The sequence below is a fragment of the Typopeltis vanoorti genome, chromosome 8 (assembly GCF_054136105.1).
Source record: "Typopeltis vanoorti isolate ZY-2024b chromosome 8, IOZ_Tvanoo_1.0, whole genome shotgun sequence".
Lineage (NCBI taxonomy): Eukaryota > Metazoa > Arthropoda > Arachnida > Uropygi > Thelyphonidae > Typopeltis > Typopeltis vanoorti.
Genome location: NC_143556.1, coordinates 129,505,220 through 129,518,400, shown reverse-complemented (window position 1 = coordinate 129,518,400; position 13,181 = coordinate 129,505,220). Strand labels below are relative to the sequence as shown.

Below are 13,181 nucleotides of genomic sequence, written 5' to 3'. Positions count from 1 at the left end.
CTTAGACTCCCATATTTAGCCCTGAATGGATATATGGGAAGAAAAAGACTTAGAGGCAGACCAAGATGTACTTGGATAAAGTTGCTGAAAGAACATTCCCATCTACCCAGCTATAGAGTCATGATTGAGATGGCTAAAGATCGTGATAAGTGGAGAATCTGTCTTCTTAGTGGACTCAACCCATTATCAAGCAGATGAGATGAGAAGAAGTTGCAATCTTCATAATAAACTAAATATGTGCATTATGTACCATTAAAATCAAAAACAACCTGAAAATGTTAGTAGTCAGCTAACTTGGACGCTTCCAGTCACAAAGGAAGGGAACAGAAGTGTTGAATAGCTTCCTGATTAGATAGACCCAGTGATGTACTGCTGGCATGAGCTGATACTGTCCTGTATGTGGTGTGTCATTAAGTCCTATTGCCTTATTGACATCAAGCTTACTTAACTCTTTAGATACCTCTTATTCACACACCAGTATGCCATTCTTTCCTCATGATTTTACACTGATGAGGATGAAACACCGTGATGAATTGCTCACTGAATACTTTGACTATGCCCTCTGCTATCATCATTAGCACTCCTTCTCCCTCCTTTCTATCCTCACAAAAACATCATACTCTTCCATTTCCTTCAGGATATCATCATCCAGCTAAATTTCACTTGTCTTCATATGGCTAGTCACCACCCAGATGATCATTTCATGACCACACTCACTTACAATTGCATCCTCTGATGAAATGATCAGATCTGAGACTCTCAATTCTTGCATACCTTCCTTTAAGTACTGCCTAAGATAGTTATCTATCAAATTCATTTCCTTATTCCCCATAATTAAAATCACCCATAATTGCCCATAACACTCTTTCCTTGTTCACTAACTGAAGTTGCTTGTACATTTCTTCACCACCCTCCACATTTCTTGGCCTAAAGTAGCATCTGACTAAATACTTTTTCCCTGACAACCTCCACATTATGTGCCTCAAAACCATTGCTATTCTTTCCATGCTCATTTCTACCTCATGTGGACTTAATTTCCCTGCTATCATCATACTCTTCCATTTTCTTCAGGATATCAACATCCAGCTAAATTTCGCTTGTTTAAACAATTTTTTGTGTGAATAAACTCAATCAGTGAAATTGCTTAATCTTCCTGTTGCTCCTGGCATTAATAAATAAGCATAGGAGTTCACATTTTTGGAGGGAAATGCAACAAATGAGTGTGTTGCATTTCCCTCCAAATTGTGAAAGTGGTCATGAAATGATCATCTGGGTGGTGACTAGTCATATGAAGACGAGTGAAATTTAGCTGGATGATGATATCCTGAAGGAAATGGAAGAGTATGATGTTTTTGTGAGGATAGAAAGGAGGGAGAAGGAGTGCTAATGATGATAGCAGAGGGCATGGTCAAAGTATTCAGTGAGCAATTCATCAGGGTGTTTCATCCTCATCAGTGTGAAATCATGAGGAGAGGATGGCATACTGGTGTGTGAGTAAGAGGTATATAAAGAATTAAGTAAGTCTATAACCATTCCTACTCGTGTTACTTGTTGGTTGTGATTTCCTCACACTTGCCCATGTCCAATCATATTTATCACTCATTCAGTATATCTCGTTAAACCCAACTACTCCCTCTCATATCCCAGGCTATCCCATTCTCATGTTGACCATCCCCATACTCACATTCAGTACTGTTTTCAACAGCCACTTTCATTATGCTATGTCTCCCTGTCACCCCCCCCCCCCCATTTCTCTCTGTCTTACTTGCATTTCTGTTCTCACATTATTATTATTATTAACATTTGACCTTCATGGAGTCAGAGACTCAACGTGGGAGATCACACTATTGCACACAACTCTTCCAACCATGCCTTAAACTGATTCAATGTGTCTACACCCATAGCACACTTAGACAATGCATTCCACTCACCAACCATCCTCCATGCAAAGAACCTACTCCTCACTCCTCTGTTCATGCCCTCCTTATAGAATTTCTAGTGATGGACCCTTGTTCTACTCCCCTCTCCCATTCTATGAAAAATTTCTTCCATGTCGACCCGATAACAACCTCTGACTAGCGTATATGTCTCAATCATATCCCCCTCTTCCTCCTATTCATGAAACTCTGCAACTTATATTCTCTCAATCTGTCCTCATACTCCACATTCCAAAGACCACTGACTACCTTTGTGAATCTTCTCTGGACCCTTTCCAATATATTCTATCACTGTGAAAACCTGGCAACCAGATCTGAGCACAATAATCTATATGAGGCCTGATCAGGGCCTTATACAATGGAATCATAACCTCTCTATTTCTGCATGTCAGGGTCCTCCATATCATTGCCATTATCCGATGTGATGTCTTCATAACTTGTGCAATATAGCCCCTGAATTTCAGGTCCTTGTCCACCATCACTCCTAGATCTCTCATCTCCTCTACTTCCGTTAAAGTTTTCCCAGCCATTTCCATTAAGAAGCACTTGAGTCTTCTGTTCCACTTTGTCTCATTTATATGTGTTAACCTCTAGTAACAGTCTCCCCAGTTGGCACACACCAAATCCACTTAAATGTGATCCATCACTTTTATACATCTATTCTTTCCTGAAACGCATCCTACACATCTACGAATGGCATTTCCCTTTCCTTGCATAGCTCTGTCTTCATACCATTCTTGATTCTTGTTCTCCATTTCAATGTCATTTTTGTACCTTGACAACATACTGACAACTTTTCCTACTGAAGATACAATGATAGTACTACATGATTTAGAATTCAGTGAATTAGGAACTTATGGGATAGCTTCTAATGATAATGTTGTCATTGTTAAACTATTGATTGTAGTCATGCCATTATCATGAAAAAATAAAATATGTGATGAATGTATTATTATAACTACTAGTGGTGATGCCAGTAATCTTGCTAATGTTGGTGATAAGAAGTTGTTGAATAAGAGTATTATTTTCTAACTATATTTATTTTCTTAAATGGCTGGAAAATATGGAAGAACAGATTAGCATGGCAAGAAGCAAAAGTATTGCCAAAAAATTTTTTAATTTCCTTTTCTTGTGTAATCATATATGCAAAATCCTTAAGTACTTGCTCTTTTAATGACATAAACCAGTGATTTTCAACCTTTTTCAGAACACAGCACACCTAGACTAATTATTAAAATTCTGCGGCACATTAAAAATATATTCTTTTAATTTTTTTTGATGATCTGGCAAAAAATAGGCATAATTTTGATTGATTTACACACACAAGAAGATGGAAGACCAGACATTAATAAATAAATGCGCAAATTATGACATTATTTCTTTCAATTAATTTGTTTGCATAAATCTGGTGGCACACCTGAAGACTTCTCGTGGCACACCGGTTGAAAATCGCTGACATAAACATATATGTTAGCACATATGCTTTTATTTTGAATTATAATACTAATGCTTAGTAATTTTCATTCTAGGATATCATTATTGCTGGAGGTATGGAAAGTATGTCAAATGCTCCTTACTTCCTAGCTAGAGGAGAAACTCCTTATGGAGGTGTAACACTACAGGTATTTATTATTACAACACATGAAGCAAAAAAAAAAAAAAACATTGTAGTAATGCAAAATTGAAATTTTTTTCCTTTTGAACTCCTTTAATTCAGTGAATCTGCATTTATTGGTTTAAAGATTCTACTCCGCTCTCTCACTTATGTTTTGATAATGTTCCAGTATCCTTTTAAGATCAGTTTTTTCTTCTTGGACTGTCACATCTAGCTTATCCTGGCATGAACGTAGTACACTAATAGCCTCAAAAAGAAACTTTATTTTTGGTTCAGAACATTACTTTTATTCTGTTATCTCTTAATGCTTTATAAGTCTTAGATCTGACCAGTCTTGAAAAATAGTCCAAGATTGGTCAGAATTCTTAATGATATATGGACAATCTATTTGATAGTTGACCATTTGTAGCATCTTAATGATATATGGACAATCTGTTTGATAGTTGACCATTTGTAGCATCTTAATGATATATGGACAGTCTATTTGATAGTTGACCATTTGTAGTGTCTTGACTGAATTTGTGAGATCAGCCCATTTGCTCTCATATGGGAAAGTGACTCCTTTCAGTCACTTTTCCACAGGGACTGTTTCTGCACTATGCCTTTTCTATAGGTACTTTCACTGCTCCACTTAATCAGCTGCTACCATTTTTCTACTTTCTTCTAATCATGTAAGAAAAAGCAGTCACTGGTCAATACCATACATTGTCCATCTCCAAACAGACCAAAGCTCTCATTGTATTCTTTCATTCCATCCAATTCTGTGCTTTGGAACAAGCTTCTCAATAGTGTTTTTCCCAATGAGTATAATCCTCAGTTCTTTAAGTAATATCTTAATAGATTACTTCTTTCTTCTTAATCACCTACACCCACATATCACTGTTGTGTTATGTGGGTGTAGGTGATTAACATTCCTTTCAAGTGTGGAATGTTAAAAAAAAAAGAGAGAGACAGAAAGAAAGAAAGAGAATACAGTGAGTTATATGATATTGGCTTTAAAATTTCCATCCTATCAAACTTCTATCTAATATACAAAGATTGAAGATTCCACTGTCTGCTGTTTAGTTTCATCATTTATCTAACATTGAATCCCCAGAACCAAGTGGGATTAGATGTCATATAACTTCACTATGAAACAAATTTAAACTAGTGTGCTGATGAAGTGGTTTTTAAACATTTGGTTCTTTCTTATATTTTATCCTGTTATACTACTGAAAACTCCTATTTATGAAGTAAATACTCAGAACCAACAATTGAATAACAACAATTAATTTCTGATTTCACTATTTGCTGTTCTCCTTTATTCCCCGTTGTCAAGAGTTAAATTTATTTTATTTTTTTTATTTGTGATACCTCCAAGGAGTCCGAAGACTCATCGTGGGAGGACACCTACAACTGTCTCCACTACTACACCAAACTTCTACTACCAATCATCTCCATCAATGCCATCTACCGCTCACCACCACAACTAGTACTTTTTGTCTATAAATTGTGTATGTTCTGAAGGTCCGATTTGTGTGTATGCAGGATGAAACACCCGAGTTTTCGGGATCAGTATTGAAACCAAATACCCTCCATAGCTCATTTGGTAGCAGTAATGTCTTTCAGATGAAAAGACCATCTTGTGTCTAAAATGGGCTTGAATCCCATTTTGGATACAAAAAACATTCATTAGTGTTCTTCAAGTTGAGTTAGCCAGTGTCATGTGGAGATGGTAGGGCTTTTCCTTCTAACTTGAGTTTTTCATGATGTAAATGAGCATAGGAATACATGCAGTTCATAAACAGAATACAATGCCTATAATTACCAACAACTTGCCTGTGCTGAAACCTAATTAAATATTAAAATGGTGAAATGTAATGAAGTATTATGCTTGCTGCAGCATTGTCTAAACAAGGCCATTTATCAGGGAAAAATTGGGATCAGTTGGAGAAAAAAAAAAGATTGAAGTTCATGCTGGGTTAGCATGATTTTATTATGGGATTTAAATTTAAAACGTGCGATTCCTTCTAAGTAATAACTATGAGATTTATTAAAGTAATGTTAATCAGGGTAAAAGGTATAATTTTTGATGCCACACAAAAAGATACCTGTTTTGCTATGTCTTAGTTGGTAATGTATTTCTTAATCATATCTAGTAGTACAGTTAATGTGTAACCTTCCTCCAATTGATTCGCTTAAAGTTGATCATCACTCCAGTTATATAAAAATACATTTCATTCAGTAAATATTATAATATATGCAGATATGTATATAGTCCATAGGGGACTATAAGACATTCTACTTGAAATAAATAGACAAACTAGCCATTAGAATACAATTAACAGACGTAATACACTGGCCTCATAGCCTGAGTTGCTTCAGCTGTAAATTGAAGTCAACCAACAATTTCTTGAAATAGCAAAGTACAATGCATGATTACAGTGTCTAAAGCTAAACCTCAGAAGTTTACAATTCTGATTTGGAACCATGTTCAGGCCTCAACAGTATATTTATGAACTCTGAAGTTTAGTCAGATTGCAGTAACCAAAATCCTCTGCATGCATCTCACATTGATAGACCTGCTAATCAGTTTTGGATATATATTCCTCAGCCAGTAGTTATTATACCAAAAGAGGAGGAAACTACTTATCACCTAGGTAAGTACACTTTCATCATTTGGTAATACCATCAGTTTGTTTATTATAAGTTTGAATTGTTCAAAAACCATAGTTCACTTAAGAACAAAGATATGGTTTGCATTTTTCCCCATGTTTTGTAGCATGCAGTTAAAATGGTTAATGGAACTTACTCTCACTTACAATAAGTAAGATGGAATTTTAAGTGTCACCTGTGCTGTATGAACAAACTTTGAAACATATAAGTACAAGATTGTATTAATAATATATATACAAATATTTTGATCTTAAAATTAAAGATCATGTTCAGTGTAACTGGCAGTTCAAAAGATAGAATAGCAACAGTGAACCTACAAGTGATATAAGAGTTCCATAATAGAGGTGATAGATTACAATTAATATGAAGTTAGAAAGTAAACAACTTTATTTAGAGTCATTGAGGATATGATTCATTATTCTGGAATATATGTAAATAAAGGCAGTGTGAAAAATGCTTGTTACACACAAACACACACATGCTTGCAGAAAATCTGGCAAGTATTTTTTTATAAGTGAACAGGATTGACTAATGAGCACTTAAGACTTGAAACTTTACTATATGATAGATAGGAGAGTCAATACAGTTCATGATTTGTCTTAGAGGAATATCTTTGTGTATTTTTGAATAGAACACAGAAACAGAGGATTCTACCAAAATAAGTTCTCAATTTCTTTGTTGTATCTTCATTTAGCGAAGAGTTAATCTGGTATGGATACTTATACATTGATCATTACTCATGTTGATGTTTAGTGGAATTAACGCATCTACGGATAATAAATACTAACTAAATTTATCATCATCATCAAATCCTGCCATGTACCCTCAAGGGGTGTACAGGATATGACAGTACTACATGAAAAAATTACATCATTATTAACTTCCTATCTACAATTTTCCTCCAAATCAGTCTGTTACTCGTCAAGACTCCTACATTATCAGATCTTATATTTCTATCGTCTAAGGCACTTTGTACCATATCAATCCACCTATATCTTGGTCTTCCTCTGGGTCGTTTTCCTGCCAACCTGGCAGAGAACACTTGTTTTGCTAATCTTTCCTCTCCCATTCTATTTAAGTGATCATACCACCTGAGATTAGCTCTGCTAACGCATTCCTGGATGCTGACAATGTCAAGTTCTTTCCTAATATCCTCACTTTTAATATGATACTGCCATTGATGCCATCTGTTCACGCCTCTAATCTTTCACAGGACTCTCATATCTGCGGTCTCTAGTCTTTGGTCAAGTGTTTTACTTCTGACCCAGCTCTCACATCCATAAGTTAAAACTGGTTTGAACCCTGTCTTGTATACAGCTAATTTTGTGTTCTGACTAATTTCTCTCTTATTCAATATGAATTTATTTAATTGACTTCCCACCATACCAGCTTTGCCGATTCTCTTGTCTATTTCTATATTTAATTTACCATCTTCAGTAAAAATCGTGCCTAAGTAGCTGAAATGTTTTACTTGTTCCACAGGTTCTCCATTCACAACACAGTTCACATTTTCAATGATTCTGTCTATTTTCATTGTCTTTGTCTTTTTATTGCTGACCTTCATACCATATCTATTACAACAACTATTCAATTTAGTCAGAGAATCTTGCAGACTTGTAGCGGATTTATTTAGAAGTATAACATCATCCGCATAAAGCAAAGAGCTGACATTAACATCTCCAATTTTGATATCATGTGTAATACCACTTTCCTTCATAATGTGATCCATATAGATAATAAATAACAGAGGGGATAATGTACATCCTTGTCTCACACCAGATTTAACATTAAACCATCTTCCTGTACTTCCTTCAATTCTAACTGCTGACTCACAACTCAAATAAAGACTAAGTATTGCTTGATATAATGCCCCATTGACACCATATAACTGCAGTCTATTGAATAGCTTCTCTCTCTCTTGGCACCTTGTCATATGCCTTTTCCAAATCGACAAAACTTAAATACAGATCTTTGTTATGTTCCCATGCTTTCTCGACTATTTGTCGTAAAGTGAAGATCTGATCCTGACACCCTCTATTTGGCCTGAATCCAGCTTGTTCTTCACCAAGCTTTTCTTCCACAATTCTTCTCAACCGTTTCTCAAGTATACTTGCATAGATCTTGCGAGGAATACTCAGTAGGGAAATACCTCTGTAATTCTCACATTCAGTTTTATTTCCCTTTTTATATATGGGTACTATGAGAGCTCTACTCCAATCATCGGGAATTCGTCCCTCTGTCCAGGCTTTCTGAACTATGCAGTGCAGCCACTGTAAGACTCTTATACCACCATACTTCAGCATTTCTGGTCGAATATCATCTACTCCTGCTGCCTTTCCACATTTCAAGCCTTTGATGGCTTTTTCTACTTCAAGTATGGATATGTATTCTTGACTGCATGCCTGGTCAGTGTTTTTTATCACTGTGCTGTCATCACTGCTTGTTTCATTTAGCAGTTTTTCAAAGTAATTACTCCATACTTCAAGGATATCTTTTTCTCCTATTTTCATTTCACCTTTATCATCTCTAATTCCTTTTACAGCACTCTTTCCTCCATTCCTAAGCTTCTTCAACAACCTCCAGAATATTTTGTCACCTTCTTGATATTTATTTTCTATATTCTTGCCAAAGTCCTCCCATGACTTTTGTTTAGCTAGTTTTACACACTGTTTAGCTTTCTTACATTTGTCTCTGTATTCTGTAAGAGTAAAAGCTGACTTATTTGCCAGGAACTTTTGATATGCTTTCTTCTTTTCCTTCACCGCCTCTTTAACTTCCTGTGTCCACCAAGGAGTTCTGATTTTTCTATCCTTGCACACAACCTCACCACATGCCTCTCTGGCAGAATCAATCAATGTTTTCTTCAGAGTTTGCCACTGAATCTCCAAGGTTTGATTCCTGTTCTCAAACTCTTTCATTTTCTTTTCAATAATCTTTCTGTATTTTAGTCAACAGTTCACATCTGAGAGCTGCTCAACTTTTATTTGCTTTAATACTTTCTTACATGTTATTCTTTTCAATATGAAATTCAATTTTATCCTGTTCAAGACTAAATAGTGATCACTTCCAATTTCAAATCCTCTGTACACTCTGGTGTCCTGCACCAGGGAGAAAACATCACTATCAACAATAACATAGTCAATGAGACTTTTCTTATTCCTAGCCTCTTCTCTCCATGTGAATTTGTGCACATTTTTATGTTGGAACATGGTGTTAGTAATAACCAGTCCATGTCCTGAGCAGAAATCCAACAGATATTTGCCATTATTATTAGCTTTGCTCTTTTCTCCAAATTTTCCCAAAATATTTTTGTATGTCTCACAATCATTTCCTATTCTGCTATTTAGATCCCCAACAAGAACCAACTTTTCCTTTTTCATTGTGTCAGTTGCTTTTTCTAAAGCATTAAAAAATTCCTCCACTTCTACCTTAGTAGAACCTTCTGTGGGACCATAGGCACAAATAAGTCTCATTGTCCAGTTCCCCATTCTCATATTTGCCCACAATACTCTACTTGAGACTGACTGCCATTCAAGAAGATTAGCCTTGTATTTTGTGTTGAATACTATGGCTACTCCTTCTTTTCCTTGATTGTCATTGCCTGAATATAACATTTTGTATTTATTGCTCAGAAAGATCTCACCAGTTTTGGTCTTTTTTGTTTCAGTCACCCCTATTATGTCGATCTGGTACTTATCTAATTCCTCAGCTAGCTCCATTTCTTTGCCATTCAGGCTTCTTACGTTGATAGTACCGATCTTTAACTCTAGTGATGTTGAGTTGGGGTTTGTTTTCAGATTTGTTCCAGTAGCTGACTTTTCGCTGTTCGCCCTGGTTCCCTGGCGAAAACAACGGGGGCTTTGTTTAACCGGGCGACGCCCCAGCCGGCATGAAATTTTGTCATGTTGTACCATCATTTTTTATTTTGGTTTAACCAATAATAATACAATTTGGTCGGCTAAATCCCAAATTGCCTGCTCATCCTCGTTCGTTCAGTATCAAAATAGATACCCAACAGGGTGCACCACGAGAAGGTGAGGATTGGACATTAGTTCAGAAGCCCTGGTCGGTTCTCCACATTCCTTTAAAGGCTATGTGGAGGTCTCCTCTCAGTTATACAGCTTTGACCCTTAAGCACCCCTAACTAAATTTATTTAATTAATAAATAATTATGCCTGTATTCCACTTAGGTCACTTCCTTATCTTCGTAGGCACAAAAACTGAGTACATTTGTGCAGGCATACTGGTAAGAAAGCTGGACACATTGCTGGACACTGGACACATTGATGGAAATTAGCTGAAGATCTCCAGATAATTGTTTCCCAGATTTTAGGTAGAGTGAGGCAGTCGAATTTATTGAGATTTGGCATGTACGTTGTAATGTTGTACTTAGTACTCAGCACGATAAAAATGGATATCATATTGAAAAGAATAGTATGTAAGAAAGTTTTAAAAAGAATTAAAGTTGAGCAGCTTTTACAAGTAAATTGTAGACTCAACTACATTACTGAAGAAAAAATGAAACAAATTGAAAACAAACCAAACCTGGAAATCTCAGTGACAAACTCTGAAGAAGACATTGATTAATTCAGCTAAGGGGGTATGTGGTGAAGTTCTCTGCAAGGATAGAAAAATAATAACATCATGGTGGACACAAGAAGTTAATGAAGCAGTCCTGGAAAAGAAGAAAGCATACCAAAGTTCTAGCAAATAAGTAGGCAGATGCCCTGAAAGAATACAGAAAAAAATGTAAGAGACTACTGAAGAATCTTAGAAATAAAGCTGACATGAAAACTGAAGATAAAGGTATCCTAGATGTCTGGAGTAATTACTTGAAAAGACTTAAATGAACAAAGCAGTGACAGAACCTTATTAGAAAATTTTCAAGAGGAATGCAAAAGGAGTACATATCAATACTTGAGGTAGAAAAATCTGTCAAAAATTTGAAATATGGAAAGGCACCTGGAGTAAATGATATTCGACCAGAAATGCTTAAGTATGGAAGCAGTGGCTACACTGCATAATTCAGAGGGCCCGGTGAGAAGGTCAAATTCTCAATGATGGGAGTAGAGCTTTCATAGTACCCATCTGTAAAAAAAGGAATAAAATTGAATGTGAGAATTACAGAGGAATTCCTCTAACAATTTCTGTTTCAGGTAAGATTTATGCAAGTGTACTTGAAAAGAGGTTGAGAAAGATTGCGTGAAAAGAAACTTGGGGAAGAACAAGCTGGGTTCAGGCCAAATAGAGCTTGTCAAGATCAGATTTTCACTTCAAGATGGGTAGTTGAGAAATTGAGAAAATATGGCAAGGGCCTGTACTTATATTTTGTAGATCTGAAAAAGGCATATAAAAAGGTGCCCAGAGAAAAGCTTTTCAAAACACTACAATTATATTGGATGAATGTAACATTATACAGAACAATACATAGTCTTTATTTAAGTTGTTAGTCGGCAGTTAGAATTGAAAGAAATTCAGGAAACTGGTTTGATTTAAAATCAGGGGGTAAGACAAGGATGTACATTATCTCCACTCTTTATTCATCATCTATATGAATCTCATTATGAAAGAAAGCAACACTAGGCCTAATTGAATTGGAATGTCAAACGTAGCTCTTTGCTTTATGCTGATGATGTACTCCTAAACACATCTAGTGCAAGTCTACAGGAGTCACTAACTAAATTGAATAACAGCTGTAACAAATTTAGCATGAAAATCAGCAATAAAAAGACTAAAACTATGAAAATAGGCAGGAGTATAGATTCAGCTGCATTCTGAATGGAAATTGTATAGAAGAATTAAAATATTTCAACTATTTAGGCACAATTTTTAATGAAGGTGGCAGGTTAAATATGGAAATAGTCAAACAGAATAAGCAAAGTTGGTATGGCCAGCTGAATAAATTTATATGGAATAAGAGAAATTAGCCAAAACACCAAACTAGCAATATACAAGACTGTGTTCAAGCCAATTTTAACTTATGGATCTGTGAGTTGGGTTAGAAATAAAGCACTTGATCAAATACTAGACCACATATATGAGGTTTCTGAGGAAAATTAAGGGAATGAACTAATGGCATCAATGGTAGAATCATATTAAAAATGAAGATATTAGAAAGGAACCCAACACTATTAATATTCAAAAATGTGTAAGCAGAGCTAATCTAAGGTGGTGTATGGCCACTTAAATAGAACGGGTGAGGAAAGGTTAGCAAAAGAGGTGTTTGATGCTGAGATGACAGGAAAGAGACCCAAAGGAAGGCCAAGGTCTAGGTGGATTGATTCAGTCAGAACTGCCTTAAAAACAACAAAATGTTAGACATGACAATATTGGAGTGCTCACAAGTAATAGATTGATTTGGAGGAAAATTATATTAAAAATGAAGATATTAGAAAGAAACCCAACACTATTAATATTCAAAAATGTGTAAGCAGAGCTAATCTAAGGTGATGTATGGCTACTTAAATAGAATGGGTGAGGAAAGGTTAGCAAAAGAGGTGTTTGATGCTAAGATGGCTGGAAAGAGACCCAGAGGAAGGCCAAGGTCTAGGTGGATTGATTCAGTCAGAACTGCCTTAAAAACAACAAAATGTTAGACATGACAATATTGAAGTGCTCACAAGTAATAGATTGATTTGGAAAGAAAATTGTTGATAGGAGATTAATAATAATGTAAACTTAATCATGTAGTGCTGTCATAGTAACGTGAACATCCCCAAGAGGGTGTTCAGGAAATTGATGTTATATCAGGAAATTGATGGTGATGATGGTTGTAATGCTGAAGTAGATCCTAGTAAGTCTCTTGGATTTGTTTGTCCCTGTGTAAGAAGGAGGTCTGGGAGACCATCATCGTGAGATTTTCAGTTAGTTTCTATCATCAGACCCATAGGATGCCAATTAGGACTGTAAGATCGTACCATTCATATTCAATCGGTGTTAACTTTGTTACCAGTGTGCCTACATGCACATACTCA

The 13,181-nt window shown here is 35.8% G+C and overlaps 1 protein-coding gene across 7 annotated transcripts in view; it reads left to right on the top strand.

The window, feature by feature from the left end:
* LOC150104349 (acetyl-CoA acetyltransferase, mitochondrial-like) overlaps positions 1-13,181 on the top strand; it is a 504,637-nt gene that overhangs the window by 232,733 nt on the left and 258,723 nt on the right. For all 7 annotated transcript variants that reach the window (XM_090396312.1, XM_090396309.1, XM_090396310.1 and 4 more), the window contains one exon: positions 3,467-3,559. In XM_090396312.1, coding sequence (XP_090252438.1) covers positions 3,467-3,559 — 93 coding nt within the window. The remainder of the gene's footprint in view (positions 1-3,466; positions 3,560-13,181) is intronic.